The sequence below is a fragment of the Acyrthosiphon pisum genome, chromosome A1, assembly GCF_005508785.2.
Source record: "Acyrthosiphon pisum isolate AL4f chromosome A1, pea_aphid_22Mar2018_4r6ur, whole genome shotgun sequence".
Lineage (NCBI taxonomy): Eukaryota > Metazoa > Arthropoda > Insecta > Hemiptera > Aphididae > Acyrthosiphon > Acyrthosiphon pisum.
In genome coordinates, this window is record NC_042494.1 from 147,357,507 (window position 1) to 147,376,485 (window position 18,979).

The 18,979-nt window shown below is 30.0% G+C and overlaps 2 protein-coding genes and 1 long non-coding RNA gene across 4 annotated transcripts in view; all 3 read right to left on the minus strand.

The window, feature by feature from the left end:
• Window positions 1-1,754: 1,754 nt before the first annotated feature.
• On the minus strand, window positions 1,755-8,061 carry LOC100161942 (esterase D/formylglutathione hydrolase-like). Its single transcript, NM_001162037.1, is given in 5 exon segments — window positions 1,755-2,175; window positions 2,304-2,523; window positions 3,829-4,012; window positions 4,095-4,279; window positions 7,895-8,061. Coding segments are annotated over 5 exon segments (843 nt in total). The 5' UTR covers window positions 7,969-8,061; the 3' UTR covers window positions 1,755-1,995.
• A 3,348-nt stretch (window positions 8,062-11,409) lies between these two features.
• Window positions 11,410-18,116, minus strand: LOC100569224. 2 transcript variants are annotated; one of them, XR_510723.3, is made up of 4 exons: window positions 17,920-18,116; window positions 17,162-17,688; window positions 16,975-17,043; window positions 11,410-11,867 (listed from the first exon to the last, which is right to left on the minus strand). It is a non-coding gene; the product is annotated as an uncharacterized LOC100569224 (long non-coding RNA). The 2 variants fall into 2 exon arrangements; XR_001679485.2 differs by lacking the exon at window positions 17,920-18,116 and adding an exon at window positions 17,777-17,908 and having other exon boundaries at window positions 11,417-11,867.
• A 764-nt stretch (window positions 18,117-18,880) lies between these two features.
• The window catches only part of LOC100569303 (synaptic vesicle glycoprotein 2B), a 10,145-nt gene continuing 10,046 nt past the window's right edge, over window positions 18,881-18,979 (minus strand). Inside the window, exon 12 of the mRNA XM_029486382.1 lies at window positions 18,881-18,918. Within this exon, the coding sequence (XP_029342242.1) occupies window positions 18,881-18,918 (38 nt within the window). The remainder of the gene's footprint in view (window positions 18,919-18,979) is intronic.

Genomic DNA, 18,979 nt, shown 5'->3' on the forward strand with positions numbered 1-18,979 from the left:
GCAACAACTCGAAGTATAACAAATTCGAGTTATGTACACCATAGACCATCTTATGACGATTTCCGTTCAAGAACCCAATAAAATATAGGTTAATTATTGACCACGAGAGAGCATTTTCAATATTATAATTTACATTACGTACAATATAGAAAACGCGTCATTCCCGATAAACCAGTATTTTGAGTTGTTGCAGTCTTGAACTGGATAGTCGAATTTATTTGTGATAAGACATCTATAATTTCGTGTTAGTTTCCATATGATAATCATGATAGCATTTTCCATCTGACTGCACCAGTGCACACTAGCGTACACCGTGAATTTTGGCGGTGTGGAAAATTATGTAATTATGGTATAAGTGTTCGCGTGTAGTGTCAAAAAAGTAACAGTGCCTGGCCCCCCGTGTGATACCTGTTTTGATCAGCCGAGTGGTTCCCTCTTAACAGTAAACAGAGTATTCCATTCTATGGACTATGATTCCCGAGTCCCGACCACACTAATTAGAAATTATTAGTAACTAATATAATATATTATATTTGTTGAAAATCTCAAGTCTCTATAGTTTGGTATTATTTTCTAAATTACCTACAACATAAACGTTTTGTCAAAAACCTGATTTGCGTTTTTTTTTTAGATTCTGAGCGGAGTGTTGAATAAATTGATTTTACAATGATGTGTTCTTATATTTTTATTTTTTATTTGTGTCTGTGTACACGTTAAGTAGTCGAAATAATGCTTCAATTTTCAACTTCAGTATCTTGTTCGATGAGAAAGTGAATTTAGTTGGTGCGTAGGAGACGTAAAAACTTAAGATGCCCAGTAGTTTTCAAGAGAGCCGGGGAAAATTGAATTATTATATATTATATTGAATTATTTTCATAATGAATATTATAATACTGTACATTAATATTTGGGTATGATTCCAAGAAATTAATTTTGCAACACTAAAATAGTTATGTTTCAATAAATTGTACAAATTCCAGAAATAAGTAGAATATCATAAAATATAACTTATTAAAAACAATTTGACAGGGCAACCCACATCACGGCCCACAGAACTTTTGAAAGTACCTAACGACACCAGTAATTTCCTATTATTATTAAAAGTAGTACATAAGTACATATTTGAATGTTCATTCAATAAGAAGTTTGGTATCCCTAATAAAAAATCGTATTTATTTGATTCAGTCATAAGATAAATGAACAGTGATATTTAACTTTTTTAGATTGCTATAGTAGTATGAGGGAAAAGAATAATTAAAGAGAAATGTACATTTAATGAATCATACTTAAAATAGAAGTAGTGAAACTTATAACATTAATTATTTTAATGATTTCTTTTCTATTTATTTATTAATGGATTATACCATTTTAAACTGTAAGTAATTAAACAAAATGACAAACACAATAGTTTATTGTTATTTCTTGCAAATGATTTATAGCAAAAATCTAAAGTTATTAATTTTACAATGATACAATTCAGTGTCGGATCCAGAGGTGGGGGAAGGGGGCATTCCCCCCCTAATCACCGTAGTTTCCCTTTGTTTTACACTATGTGTAGCCAATTTTTGTACTTTTTGTACTTTTGCCCCCCCCCCCCAAAAAATGAAGTCCTGAATCCACCACTGATATAATTTTATCATCATTTTCTTCGGTTAAAACTTTTTTGGTTGAAAGTTCTTTAAAAAGGTAATTTTTCAATATTCTGAGGATTCTTTAAATTATACTGTGACGTGAGGAAAATGAATGACAAGATACAATCATAAAAACTTTTAAAAGAATTCTTAGTGGCACAGTTATTAGTTTGGTAGCATCCAAATTTAATAACATTACAATTTGCAAATATTATTTATTATAATCCATTTATCCATATATTTTCTAATTATGCAAATTAAAATTAAGTTTTGGTAAAGTTATTTAGGTAACATATAAGTCTTGACACACCAATCATTATACGAGTATAATACTACTTAAAAATACATAAAATTCATCAAATTATTAAGAGCCACACAAAAATTTAGAATGGTGATGAAAATGCTGTTCCATAAAACTTGAAATGAAATAAAAACCGTGATCATATCCTTCTTCTATATTTACAGAAATTTCAATCCCTGCCTTTTCACAAGCGCTTATAAAATTTTCCAATTTTAATTGTTCGGCGTATTTATCATTATTCCCCTACAAAAAAAAAAAAAAAAAACAAATGTATTTAATATGTATTATATATATTTATACATTATATGCTTTTAAATTGTTTAAAAAAAATTAATTAAAACATTTTAATATAATATTTAATTTAACTTTACTTGATGTATGAGGATATTCAACTCTGGTCCCTTGTAATCAGCTACTAAACAGGTAGCATCCCATTCCTCCATAGTTTTTGTATCATCTCCAAAATAACACTTTAATATAAATTGTATATCGGGTGTTTTAGATGGATTACAAACCGGAGCTAAAGCTGAGACTGAACGAAACTTGCCAGGATTTTTAAGTGCGCTTATTAATGCACCATGACCTCCCATACTAAAATATTATTATTTATTACATTTCAATACATAAAAATGATTTAATAAAATATGAATCTATAGACCGTATTCATAATCGAATAGGTATTGCTTAAAAATATATAATAAGTATTATTTAAAAAATAAAAAATTGTGATAATAACTAAAAGCAATGTTTAATGTAGGTCTCGACCAACCTTAAAAATAAGTAACACTTTTTCTTTTTTTTAGCTCGTTTATGAAACTCATAGCTTAAGCAAAACTTTTTTTTAAGCATCGACTATGAAATTAAAATATAAAAGGTACTAATACTGATAACTGATAAATAGGTAGTAGGTACCTACACTTATCTTCTTTATATATATAATTCTCCTGTACGTGTGTTGTGATTGAACTCCTCCCAAACGGTTCGACCGATTTGAATGAATTTTTTTGTATGCGTTTGGACGACACCCCGGATTGTTTAGATTCACAAATCATCCCCCTAGGTCCAACCAGGGGATGTGCTCAAACGGGGATTTAAAGATTTACGGTGGAAATTTTTGTTTATAAATAGTTGCCATGGGTTTAAAGCTATTATAATAATAATTATTGGTTGCCGTGAAATCAGTGTATTCATTCAATGCATTTAATTTTTTTGTACGATGTGTTTTGATATTATATGTATCGCAATAACGTAAATATTGAGCGTATTATACTCAATTATAAGTTACGTAAACAATGCCACGTCTTCGTGGACGAGATGAAAATATTGGTCGACAGACTCGGCATTCACAATTAGTCCAGCCGTTTAGAGAGTTCAGTGACATATTTGGTATAACTTTGAATTTGATACTTTAGAGTTAAATTATCAAGTTACGTACAAAAAGCACGGGGTCCGCGAACTACTGCAGGTAGATTGCCTACCTGATAATATACTACTGCGAATCAGAATTTTTATTCCAGGCAACAGAAAAGTTAAGATAAATTTTGAACACCATACACCGAATACTAAATAGGTAACGAATTGAACAAAGTTTGAGTCATAAAGAGTTGGTACATTTAACGGGAAACGAAGTTTATGTTTAAACTTAATTGATCTTATTTTTCTTAAAGTAGGTACCTACATGATTAACAATAATTTCCCTTTTTACTATACTAAATAATGCATAGACATCGGGGTCCTATACAAGGGGGGTGTATAGGGGATAAAACCTCCCCACTTACTATATGGGAAGTATATAAATGTATAGGCATACATTCAAAGCCAAAAACATATTTTAAAATATTTTTTTTTTGTGAACAATGATAGACATAAAAAATGTATTAATATTTATAAATATACCTGTGACCCATGATTGACTGTCTGTCTTTGTTTACATTAAAGTTCTCCTGAATAATACTAGGTAGCTCTTCATTCACATATGAATACATTTGATAATTCCTGTTCCACGGTTTTTTCACAGCATTTACATAAAATGACAAGCCTTTAGCTTCAATTTCATTCTTTTCAACACCAAAAGTAACCCCTGAAAACACAAGTCAATATTTGTGATAATAGTTTATTTATTATTACATTATTGTAATAGTCAATAAGTTAGATATTCTTACTAGGGCACACATCTGGTGACACTACGATTATTCCATAATGTGCTGCCCATCGTTGAAACCCTGACTTCTGTATAAAAGTTTGTTCAGAACTTGACATGCCCCCCAAAATATATAAGACTGGAGCAGGGCCTTCCAAATTGTCTGGTACATACACAGCAAATTTCATACGGAAATTTAACACGGCACTAAAAATATTAAGAGCACATTTCAGTTAATTAAATAAGTAGATATTATCTTGGTCAGAGGATTTCAGGCATGGAAGTATAATGCTTGGTAACAAAAATAGCACACTCAAAGCAGTAATGTCTTCAAAAGTAACAGGAAAGAGGCCGACCAAGAAAAAGGTGGTTGGATGTGGTGGAGAATGATTTAGAAATAACAGGAGTTGAAGAGTGGAGAAACATAATTCAGGATAGGGAAAAGTGGCGCAAAATTGTGATGGCGTTAAAAACTCCAATAGAGTAGTATAATAAGCCAATAGAAGAAGATCAAGAAAACTACTAGGAACTTTTTGGTTTTGAATCGCTCCACTCAGAATCTAAAATATTCATTGTTATTGACGAAAAAAAAAGGTAAAAACTATTATTAAATAATAGAAGCCAATTAAAAACACGATGTGGAATAAATTAAAAAATGATTCAATAAATTGTTACGCGAATAAAAAGTTATAATATTGTATAATTCATAAAAAAATAAGGTCTTAAAATTATGTAGGTGCCTACTATCACTATTTATAATACACGGTAAATTATAAATTATTACAAAATAGTATTCTTACATTTTTATTTATTAACAAATTATTTGAAATTTCCAAAAAATGTTTATAACATAATATAGCAATTAGCCATGTGCACAAACACTTTTAGTAGAGTTATAATGTATAGTTTCGCCTATTATCATTAATTATCTGTGTAATAACTAATAACTATAATGATGATAATATAAATTTACTTCCGCTATACGTAGCTCAACAATTAATGAATAATTCTTGAAGAAATGCAACTTGAATTATAAATAATCTAACTAAATCAGTTATACCTACCTACGTATACGGTGTAGGTATATGCGAGGGTATAGTCACGTTCGACTATACGTATACCGCTATATTATTGATCAATAATATAAGTAATTCACGATCAATTTATTTGTATGATAATAATAAACTCGTTCTATCATCAGATTTTGGACATATTTCCTCATTATTTTCCAGCACTATTATATGAATAATATAATTAATATTAGTGGCTGATAATATAAAAGATCCTAAATATGTAATTACAATGAACAAACAAATGAATATGTTTATTTTTTAAGTGCATACCTACCTAACCTTTACATGGACTATTTTTTTTCACTGATCGAATTCATTTTTTGATTAACACTTCTAACGCTAGTTATACGTCAGTGTTCCTCTTAAAATCTTAAAGTGCAAGAACCGTACGCTTTTTTTCTAAAACTATATAAATGCCATTACTCATTATCCGTCCAGGACGTCCTAATATATTGTCATAACTCGGTAGTAGGTAACTTTTCAAAAATAGATGTATACATTATTAAAAATGGTTACTTAAATTATAAGATAAAATATAAAATATATTACATTCGCTATGTACATATTATATATTATAATATATATAGGTAACGTTTAAGTGAATTTATTAAATTATACAAATAAATAGAGACATAATACTTTTTATTTTTTAATATTTTCTACTGTATAATTATAAATAATACCAGCCAAAAACATATACTTTCTATCATTAGGTATATGATGTTTTCTATTTTACCAATGAATGTGGAAATGTTAAGTCAAATAATACATTACGCAAGTATGCAAATATGCAACTCAATATTGAGTCATTCGGATCAATTAAGTCATTGTTTTATTTTAAGAGAAATCACTAAAACTTAACACATTATTTACCTAATGAATGACAAATTACGTTTCGTTTGGCTTAATTGTAGGTACCTTCAACCAATATTATTTGTAAGTCAGACAAAAAATGTTAAATTTATGCAACTTAGTTATTTATTTATTACAAAAAAACTGTAGGTAATTTGTATTAAATCAATATTATGAGATCTAAGCAGGATGCCAAAGGTATGAACTACCTACTACGAACGCCATTTCGTACCTATATAATTATAATAAATATACGTATAGATGGAGCGGAAATGCGTGCCACATTTTCCCCTTCGGTTACAGATGTTTATACTACTATTCTGACGTGCATTCAGTTGTGATTCAGTACACCTCTCATGCACGATGAAATTGTGCCTTTTACGTGACCCTCGAACACAGATATAACAAAGATATTATATAGGTAATCATTATCTATGCCATACAACGGCCTTACGATAAGGCTGTTTTATCCACTTTCTACTTTCCAGAGATCAATCCATTCTGTCTTAGTCAGTGGTAAGTGGTAACCAACCATAGTAGTTTGATTAATAAATGTTAGTTTGTGATTGAGAGATAATATATTAAAGCGGTTGCAGTCGGAATTTTCTGTCTTTGTCTAACACGCGCTCATCATAGGATTATAGACGTGTTCTATCGTGTTCTATGGACAACGTGCCTACCAATCTAGTGAAGCGATAAAAAAATCTGAAAACAAATTTGAATTGAGCATAAATTCTACAATGGAATCTACGTACCACCTTTTGGAATTTATCTTTAGGTTTTTTGTAATGATTATTAAATTTTCAAAAATGTTGAATTTTTTTTAAAGTTTTCACTAAATTAATCAGTACGTTGTCAATAGAACACGTCAATAATATATGTTATGCATGTGTTGGACAAAGACAGAAAATTCCGACTGGAACGGCCTAAAGTATATAATTTTCGCCACGGCTACGCTATTCTACGTTATTAGGTACGTTCAAAACACAAATCAACGATCATAAACAGTTTTTATTTTTTATTTAAATTTGTTTTAACGGAAATACATATAGACCCCATAAAAACATGTTCGTGTGGGACCCCATAAAGACTTATCTAACAAAATTGTTCTTATTATTCCGTTGGGTATTTACATCGATTTTGTTGTCATAATACGTATAACTGTATAAGTACCTAGATAGGTACTTATAATAATATAATATTAGTCTATAATATTTAACTATAGAATAATAAGCAAAATTATATCTTATAACTACCTAAGTATACTTAAGCATTATTATGCCGGGTTGTAGAACAATTTATAAACATTAAATTGTACATTTTTAATTTTTATGCGACCTGTCATTAGAGACCATTTTACTATGGAAGAATTTTCCGCTAATCCGCATAGTATAGATAAAAAAAGAATGGAGGAAGGGAGAGAGAAAGAGCGTGAAGAGATAAAAAAAAAGTGAAGTGAAAGTGATAATATAATAGGAACTGACGTTCTGTAATCTTTATGGGGATAATAGGTATTCATACATTATTGTAATGTCACTTTGATAAGAAAATATCAACATAATAATATTATTATTGTCGTTTCCTACGTCGGATAGATAATTTATTATAAAATGAATGTGCAATAAGCGGCGAAAAGTAACAGCGGAGTTTTTTTCGTCGTCCGTTCTAATCGACAATGGGAAATGTCAGAGATACGTGGTGATGCGTGCCAAAAACAAAAGGAAAATATCCCGCCAACCACATACCTAGGTAGGTGCCTATTATTACCTACCTACCTATTATAATTTAAAATAATGAGACTACTGCAGCAGCATGGTCGCAAGACACAATGTAATAAACTCATAGAGTGCAGTACAATGATAATAATAATAATACGACGCAGAGCGTTGCCACAGACCTGTCGTGTTCGTAGACCTTTTGCTGTCCGCCGAAACAGCGGTTGTCCGACACCACGTCCAATTGCTGCTTCATGTCGTTGGACACCGCCGGCGTGACGCGCGCAACTGACGAAAATTCCGGTCCCGCCGCGGCCGTGAGTGCGCCGCTCGCTGGTCCTCGACTGACTACTGAGCCGACTGCGTGAACTGAACCGCCGCCTGGCGCCTGCCGGACCCGATAGTGGGTGGACCGCGGACAGCTGCCGATATCAGCGTCGTCTGGCGGCACCGGCGCACTGAATCGTCCACTGCCGAGGTCGTGCGAAAGATTATGACGTCGTCGGATCGTTGTCGGGTGGCGTAATAATATCGTACCGGCACGCGCGCACCGCCGATCGATACGCGAAAACCGGTTATTAACGTGATAATGACGTAAGGCTGACGTGGATTACACCAATAACCGTTAAAAATTAGAAAAAAATCGGCACGCCACTAAAATCACAATAAATATTCAGTAATCGTTTTTACACTTCCGCCGTCTATATGACTCACCACACACGGGCAGCGCAAATTAATTTATCTTATCTACGGAGCAGCGTGAACGATCCGTGTAACGACATTATTATTATTGTGCATCGTTATAAACAACTATCATTTATCAACGAACGTCGCCGAGTGTCGACCAGCCACGTTGGCCCACGGAGCGGCGGTGCCACGACGATGTTTTCCGGTGACAGACGGCGGGGCCCGACTTTACGGCCTAATTTCTGAGTCCCGCGGTGCACTTTGTATGATATTATGTTTTGTCGAATTGCGATATCGTATCGTTCATCGGTGTCCCGGTCTCGCGGGATGCCAAGTCGTCGGTATTACCGCCGCCGCCGCCTGTGACCTATAATTTATAAAAATAATAATAATAATAATAAGACGACCCAGTTGACCTAGTAGCGTGGTCAGCGGAATATACGATCGATACGACTTTTATGGTATTACAAAATAATATAATTATAATAATTGTTGTTCTGTCGACGATCGATCATCGTTTTTAAATAACTCACGCGTCATCATATCGTACGAACTTTTGCAGCCGATATACTTTCACTCGTTATTAAACTTCAATAGTTCCGAGTATGTTTAAGTAGGTACAATGGGAGAAACTATGGTAAAAATAGAATATTTTCCATAAACTAATCATACGAAAATCGAAATGATAGAATAGTTGGTGAAATTTATGTGAATTTTAGAGACTATTATACCCCTAAACTAGACATAACTCTATGTCTCTGTATAGATATTTTAGTATTACTTTATTTCCGGAACGGTTCAGAGAGGGAGGGCTAAAGCTAAAGACAACAGCGCAAATACCATATAATATGGTACCTAGGTGTTTGTTTTTATTACAATATATCAATTATTGTACATCTGGTAAACAAATATAGTTTGAAAATTGAAAGCCATTTTATTATTTATATAGTCTTGTATAGTCATCTCAATGACTTTCTATTATATAATATCAAGTATTTTACGAATGTAGCCGTACGGTACCTATAATGATAAGTAGTATAATGTCTTCCTGATAGCAACATATTATAATATACTTACTACTTAGTATATACCCATATGGTCATTTGGACCGTGGATTATATTCGGTACATTTATATTCGTCAATCATATGCACCAATTATTGACCTTTAACTAAATACTAACTATCACCATGGCTAAATTCGTCCCGTGATTACTGATTTGGCCTATCAGTTACCAACAATTTGACTTCAGAAAGTTTAAATTTAGTTTGCCCTTAAAAAAATATATATTAGCATTAAAACACCATCAACCTACTGAAAAAATTCTAGCACGTGCATGCTTATTTTTTCCTCGCCCGGATGTGTGAACACTTTATAGTAGCCATTCAGGTTAGGTTATCTCGCCGGTCGCCGCGCGCCGCTATCTAATTTTAAAAAAAAGGTGGGTAAATGGATTTCGCTCTGCTGTACAGTAGGTTACAAGTGGGTCACTGTATAATGGATGGTATTAAATTTGAATTCATGATATAATATCATTGTATAAGAAAAAACGATTCTGAGCGGAGACATTGTCAGTCTTGATATTTTATAATGATATTATTTATTAATATCATGTTAAGTGAATTAATATTAAATATTCTATTCCCAATAGCCTTTTTAATTTTCAAGAAAACTGTATAAAAAATTGTTTATTGGAGAAATCGTAACAAGACGTAAAAAAAACGTAGAAACGTACCTATACCTATTTATTTCATGATGATACATAGTATTTTCTATACATAACCAAATTATTTTTAGTATTTTAAAGTAATCAAATGTATTATTTTTATTTTTATTTTTATAAAATTAATTAATTAAGTATATATGTATAAATCAGTGTCTAGGGGGTCCAGACCCCTGCCCCCCCCCGTAAATTTTCCTCGGATACATACATTTCACATATTATAATACTATACCCTGTTCCAAAAGAGAAGACACCAGGCGGCCACAGACAAATCCGGTTTTGCTACGTAAATCTGGTGTCTTCTCTTATGGAACAGGGTATAGAGGTATAGAGGCGACTAGAGGCGACTAGAGGCAAAGTTAAAATATGATACAGATAAAAATATCTACTTATCATGAATGTGTTCGTAAATAGTATTATATTTTCTATAGCTGTAGATAGGTAATTTATATTTTGTATTGTTAAAATATTTTTAGAAATCGAAATAGATAATACATTTATATTTATAATTTAGTGCGCACTCTAGTGATGTTTTTGTAACTGTACTTGGGTAACCACCGACATCGTAAGGCGCTCTATTGTTGAATTACTTTGCTAAAGTAAGCTTATAAAGAACAATATATTATCTTAATTTTTATACATTTTGGATTTTATATTGATCTTGAACACTATATAATCTTATAAAAACCAGTCGTTATAACATTTTTAGGATTTATTATTTGTAGATCTACTCAAAAAAGGGTGTCTCAAAAATCAACTGACTTTAGCGCCTCATTCACTAATACCAAATGATTTGAAATAATGAAATGATGTTATAGAAATATCGGTTGATGGAAATTCAGATTCTAACATACTATAAAACACAATTTTAAATTTTTTTTTTACAACATAAGTAGCTGATACCGTGCACTTCGTTTCCCGGAAACCAATAACTATTATTATAATAGCTTCAAAACCCATGGCAACCATTTATAAACAAAAATTTCCATCGGAAATCTCAAAATTCCTGTTTGAGCACCTACCGGGGTTGGTTCTCTCCCTTTTTAAATTAGCCTATCTTCTGCTCAGAGGTATAATCTATCTATGTATATAAAAATATCTGATTCCGTTTACTTCGTTTCCCATTAAAATTTCAAACTCTATATGAATAATATGTTTTACATATCACCATGGCAACCATTTATATACAAAACATTCCATCGGAAATTTATAAAATATATAATTGGTTGCCATGGTAATATGGAGACACACACCGACGAAAATCTCAAAATAATAAATAATTGGTTGCCATGGCAATATGGACACATACATTCATTTATATATATATAGATTTAATTATTTAAAATCATTTGGTGTTGGTAGCGGAGGCGCTAAAGTCAGTTGATTTTTGAGCTTTACCGTAAACGATTAATTTAATATGCGTAGTTATAGGCTCACTAGAAAATTGGGAGGTTCTGAAACTTTAGGACACTTAAAAATGTTCCATGTTAAAAATAAATACACTTATCCGCCACTCCATGCATACATTTATTTAAGTAAAGATCGTAATATTAATGCAGCTAATAATATACAATCGTGTGTTATAACTAATCAGGTTGGTTATACAAATCAATAAAAATTAGTGCAATAATTATATAAAATAAAGGTACCTATTTAAATTTAAAACAAATTATAACTTACCGACAATTTCGATAGCTTCGTCCAAATTTACTGGTTTGGTTATCAAATATTTGGAACTTGCTATTTCTAGAAAAAAAAAGTTAAAAATAGTAGTCTTGAGTACATAATAATATCATTCAAGGATAGTGGATACTATATTATGGTATACAGCTATTACTATCCTCGATTGAGGTTCTGAGGCTGAAGGCCCTAAAACGTTTTGTTTATATTTTTCCACTTAAATCATGTTCCTGAAAAATTGCACGAACGATGTTATGCATATTTGTTGGTGTAAGTACATAAAATATAACAACATTTGTATACAAAGATATGCCATGCAAAAGTCTCAAATAGAAGTATAGAACCGACAAGTTACCGAGTTTAGTGAGCCAGAGTGCCAGACTATTCTATAGAATAGTAATAAGTATTAAACTTAATTTTTCTAACCCATTTCAACGAATTTCGGACTATTAAAAGTGTGCCGGTACTTACTCTATATCCAGCACTGCATGCCAATACCTATATAGGTGCACTGAATGTCTGTATATGTATTCACAAACATGGATAAGTAATTAACAATGTTATGGAGTTTATTTATTTGCTACTTTGCGAGTATAAACAAACGAATTATAAAACTGTATTTATCTGTAAATACGAGTAGCATTTAAAAAACAGAATATGTTTCTAAAATGTAATAAGAATGATATGAATATAGCTCATCACTGCGTTATTATGATATTATATATTATTATTATTTAAAGTTCAATAGTGTTACAATACGATTTCAAATTATTATTCAATTTTATATTTGTTCCTACAGTACGTTTATAGATTTAAATTTTTATTTTTTTTTATCTGAAATAAACAATCTATACCTCAAGGACACAATAAAATTTATGTAGTTAGAGTATATATATAAATTAATTGTAGTAATCATTTATACAATTGAAATTAAATATTAACAGGCTGCACTTGATGTGAGAAGTCATCCACTAATGACACTCACTAGATTACAATTTAAAAACTAAAAAGATAATCGAAAATATTTCGAAGACTGAGAAGTACGTAAATTATAACATTACAATAATGAATTTATTAAGACTTGTAATAAATTACAGCACGTCAATATAGGTATAATATATTATTGCGTTATGAACTGTAAGGGATGCCAGCCCTCATTACCATCATCTTGTTGAACATCTATAACCCTACAATACATTGTAGTTTTTACTTTGCCGCTAATATATGCAAAAATAACGGCTACAAATAAGTAATAATTCATCAGAAAATGGTGGCACCTAATTTTCATTCAAAAACTTATTAACAAGTAAATCGGGAAAAGGTAGATAAGTGTACCTACTATAATAAGAATAATTTAGCAAGAAACTATAATTAACCAAGTGAACCTCAGAAGTCCTCATCACACATCACATAATTCAATGATAATGTCAATACGAAACCAAAGTACAATCCTAGTCATATGGGATCACGGACCTCACGTGGTGCGTACGTATAGCATAAGAGTATAATTTAACTCTATATTTAACTCTATAAAGTATCAAAGTTATACAATAAATTAATACAAAATCCTAAGCTAACCGAGTTGTACTAAAATCCGATTAATAAAAAAAACCAAACATTGGTATGTATATTGTATAGGTAAAGAAAAATAAATTAATTAAAAATAAGAAAAAAACAATGCAATTAATAATAATAATTATGATTGTTAAACCTATAGCAACCATTTATGAAAAAAAGTTTCAAAAAAAAATAATGTAAAAACAATGCGAATAATTTGTCCACCGAAACCTTGGTTCGAACACGAGACCCCTGTTTAAATTCCTAGTTTGAGAGCTCCCCGAGTTGGACCTCTTATTTACCTTTTTTCGCAACAAAATGTATATCCTTCCCCGAGATCTAATCTATATTTGTACCACATTTCATCGCAATCGGATGAATGCATAAAGGATTTTAGATTCTAAATGGAACGATGAATGTATTGATTTTACAATGATGTGTGTTTATTTTTTGTGTCTGTGTACACGATAATTAGTCGAAATAATAATTCATATCTTGTTCGATGGGAAAGTGAATATTGTTGGTGCATTGAGGAGTTCAAAATTTAAAATTCTCAGTAATTTTTAAAAGCGCCGTGAAAAACAAAAGAAAAATTAAGGAAAAACGGGAATTTTTACGCAAAATCGACTTTTTGGTGTAACATTAAAACAAATGACCGTATATACCGTAGATACCTGGAATTTTCAGTGATTGCTTATATTTCCATTTTCTATACATGGTAAATTTTTCAAAATATTTTGATTTGTTTTGAACTGTTTAGGGACATTTTCAGTTTCCAATTATATTAGTTTTTTTTCTATGAATGTCAATAAAACTTTATTTGTTGAGTAAAAGTACTTGAAAATTTAATACAAGACGCCTACTATATTGTTACGATGACATTTGAAAAATATTAAAAATCCTTAGACACAACTTACAGTTTTATTTTATAAGCATAGTTAAGAATTCGTAAAAATTTTCTTTTTAAATCTAAGATTTAAAAATGTAATACAAGATTCCTTATAAGATTATCTACCTTTATCAAAAAAAAATGTCTATAAGAAAGTCAAATTAAATTTTTATGAGTGCTTGAAATTCAAATTTTTACAACATAGGATATTCACTCGATTTCTCATGTAGTGATTTTCTTATTTTGTTGTAATTCAAAAACGAATAACTGTAGATACATACAAATTTCACTAAATGTTTATTTTATCAATTCTTATACATACTTGATGAAATTTGCAAAACATTTTGACTTGTTTTGAGCTGTTTATAGACAGTTTCATATTTATATTTTTTTTATTTTTTTTTTCTATGAATTTCAATAAAGTTTTATTTGTTGAGCCAAAAAGTGTAAAAATGTAATACAAGGCTCGTGATATATTGTTACAATATCAGTTGAAAAATAAACAGGCACATTTTTTTTATAAGCATTTAAAGATTGAATTTTGACAAAATCAATCAAATTTAAAATTGAATTATCATTTTGTAGTTGAAAATTTATAAAATGTTCAACTTATATTTAAAACAAGATTCCATGTAAGTAATTAATTCTGTTACCAAAAAATCTAAAAAATACATAAGCATAGTTTATTTTTATAGTCATTTAAAGTTCAAATTTGGACGAAATTACATAATATTAAAAAACCTAGAGTAACTATTTAAGTTATTTTATTGTGATTGTATAATATTATTCATGGGTACTTGAAACTTCTAAAGTATACTATTATATACCTATGATAGTATCACGGTTTGTTGTTGATGTATAAGGCGTTATAAGTACCTATTGGATATTGTGATATGATTAATTTGGAATTTTATAGGTCACTTTTTTTTTAATACCATAGATAAGTATATAATATGTCTTATAACGCTTTGTTTATCACCATAGAAACGAATAAAAAATTATAATCTTTTAATACTTATTCAACTTATTACATAAAATAAATAATAACAAAATATAAAATATCCAGACTGACATACCATCTCCGCTCAGAATCGTTTTTCTTATACAATGATTTTATATCATTAAATTCAAATGTAATACCATCCATTATACAGTGACCCACTTGTAACCTACTGTACAGCAGAGGGACATCCACTTGCCTAAATTTTTTTGTTTGTCTTCTAAATATTATATGTATATATATATATATATATAGATAAATAGATAGATAGATAGATAAATGCCCGCATACAATATAAGTAGTAAGTACATTATATTATGCTCTAAGTGTTGATTAGTATACAGTAGGTTACAAGTGAGTCAATTTATAATGGATTGTATTAAACTTGAATTCAATGACATAATAGGTATCATATAAGAAAACCCATTCTGAGCGGAGGCAGTTTGTCAGTCTGGATATTTTATATTGTTTTTATTTATTATATATGTAAGTTGAATTAATATTATAATTTTTTATTCGTTTCTATGGTGATAAACAAAGCTTTAGAAATTAAAGTCCCATTTTTACCATTTTTTCCTAATTTTTCGGTAGTTTTTCCCGTGCACTAAATAACTATTGATAAAATCGAAAAATGGCCTCTCTAAAGTACCATCTTGATCCAATTTGCTAAAAGATAAAGTACTATATGTTGAAATTGAAACACTCCTTTTGGTAAAAATTTTGTATACAGGATAAAAAAAAAATAAACACCATTGTAAACCACTAGCTTCCTCGTTCCGCTCAGAATCTAATATCTATTTTTAACTTATTTAACTTATTAATGTTAGATTTTGTTTTTTAGAAAAAATACTGAAAATATCAAATTTACAATAAATTTGAATTTATAATAAAATATTATTGATATAATACAGTATATCACAGATATGTGTAATCACACATTCAAATGTTTTATTTACAATTTAACATGACTTCATTTTAGTAAATCGTCATATTATTTATCAAATATCAATTACTTCAATTATTAAAGCAACTATCCTTTTAATTAACGATATCGATAATTGTGTTATTTATTATATTTATAACAACTTAATATTCTTATTTTTATGCGACCATATACATATTATTGTTTTTTATTTTATTTTTCACGGGTTTGTAAATATTAGTAAGTACGAAAACGCACTTCTTATATTAAATTACAACAGTTAATTAATAAATGGTAAGTATACATAATATAGCACACGTTGAGTAGCATTTTCTCATGTCATATACGCTGTGAAAGTAATATTTTCAATACGTTTTATATTATAGGTAGTTACAATATGATATAAGATAAAAACTTTAGCCTTTCTATATTAATTTGCTAAATAGAATATAGTTTTTATTTTATTTAAAAAATAGGTAAACCATTCATGTACAAATCAAAAGTAGGTATATACTGTATACCTATATATGTTTTAGTTTCAGTGTTTCAGTAACAGTTGGTTGTCACAACCGACATTTTTTTCGTATTGTGGATATAAGAGGTATTTTATGTATCTAGCTAACCACTTTTAAACTCTCTACCGATGATGTTTTGATGTCAGTCACATAAAAAATGTCTATACTAACTAAAGTTACTTGTATATTTTAAAAATGAAAAAATTCTAAAATGATTCGTTTTCCGTAACTTCATAATAGATATTAAATGTTTTTAATTTATAGTGCAAGACTTTCAGATTTAAACTCACCGAAACTTTTGATATCTTTATCCAAATGTACCGGCCGAGTACTTTTGAGACACGCGGACTTCGCGTCTTCTATATAAAATAAAAACAAATTATTTTCATAGAACAATATTGATTGATTTAAAAAGTGTAATCAACCAATCACTATTTATTATAATATGTACAAGTATTTAACTAAAATTATATTTACCTTTTGATTTATTTTTTTCCATCACGATCGATCAAGCAGAGACAATCAAAAGCGTGCATAAAATATCGACCCTCCGTCCAGCGTCCCCAACTAACGTTATTACTTCGACGTTCGTACGTCCAATAAAACGATTGCCAATTTAATTCGATATTACTGATCCAATTTACCATCGGCAATTGATGTCATGATGCACAGCAATTATTATAATATCGTTTTAATACAGATAAATGGTATTATTAATTACTTATCGACTTTCGTAACGCAATAACGCAAACCATCGTATATCAATATGCAGTTAACGCGTTCAAATTAGTTGAGTACATGTTCATAACGATGTCGTGGTGGTAACGGTATAGTCCGATATGCCATATGGCATATTATGCGTGGTCAAAGGTGTGGTATCAACCGTTTGACAGTTTGTCGACGAACAAATGTGTGTCTGCTCGTCGAATCCCACACAAGAAGCAGACTACGTAGCGAATAATATAGCCATATTATTATACACTGGTGCACACCGCCGTCCGTATCTAAATATACAAAAATAACTTTTAAAATATTATATGCATGTTTGTGAAATAATTTTAGATATAACACATATATAATAACGTCGTGTACTTGTATAGTTTCGATAATAATATATATGCATGTGCTAAATTGAACTAACAAAATACGAGCCATATTATACCCATAAGTGCGAAAATAATTTTTTAAATATTATATTATAATCTACTGGTGATGTATAAATGTAAAATACGCACTATTCATACGAGTAATATACAATAAGATTAACCAAATTGGCCAGCCCGACGATATTAAAAATCCGAAATTTTTTTCATTTCTGCATCATATAATATTTATGCCCAGTGTTCATGATAGTAATTCAATAATCATATGCGCTAATGTTATTCACGATTCGTTGCTGTAACCGATTATTTAATTATTACAAGTAGGTACAATCAAGGTGTATCAATACACCTTGGGTATAATATAATAACCTAACGTATGCTATCTATCAGCTGTTATATTACACAATTACCGGTACCAACAGACAAACTCGTTTGTGAAATAATTTTAGATAACGTCTTATATTATAATAACGTCTTGTACTTGTCTTATAGTTTCGATGATAATACATGCATGCGCTAAATTAAATTATTGTATTAGTACGACTAGTACGAGCATATTATACAGAACGGTCGATAATTTGCGAACATCTAAAAAATGTTTACTATTTTAGAGGGTGTGATTTACTTTTTCCCATGTGGTACATAAGATTAGTAGACGCCGCTTATAAGACTCACTTTGGGACCAGCACAAAGTGAGTCTTATAACCGAATGAATCTTATAGGCAAAGTGGGAAAAAAAATTAATTACGTATTTATAAATGTTATTTTACTACATATTTTGCTTCAATTTTAATACTTTAACACACATTACATATTACATACTTATTATTGAATACATTTAATAATCCTGATAAGAAAAAAAACTAAAATTATAATTACATATAAAAATATTATAAAAATTATACATTGATAAAAAATTATTATTATTTATTTTTGAAAAAAATTTGTAATTTTAGTTTTTTTTTTATTTTGTTCCAATATTCTGAAAATATACTGTTCGTATTCGTATTATACATAGAAATTAGTACCACGGTGATGGACAGCTCTCCTTAACACGTCTAAAGCCTCCAGAACCCCTTTATTTGATGGTGGTTTAACGATAATCGTGGCGATAAATGTGAACTTTTATATCTGCGATAAAAATTGTTATGCGTTATATAATATTACAGAAGACGCCGCTTATAAGACTCAC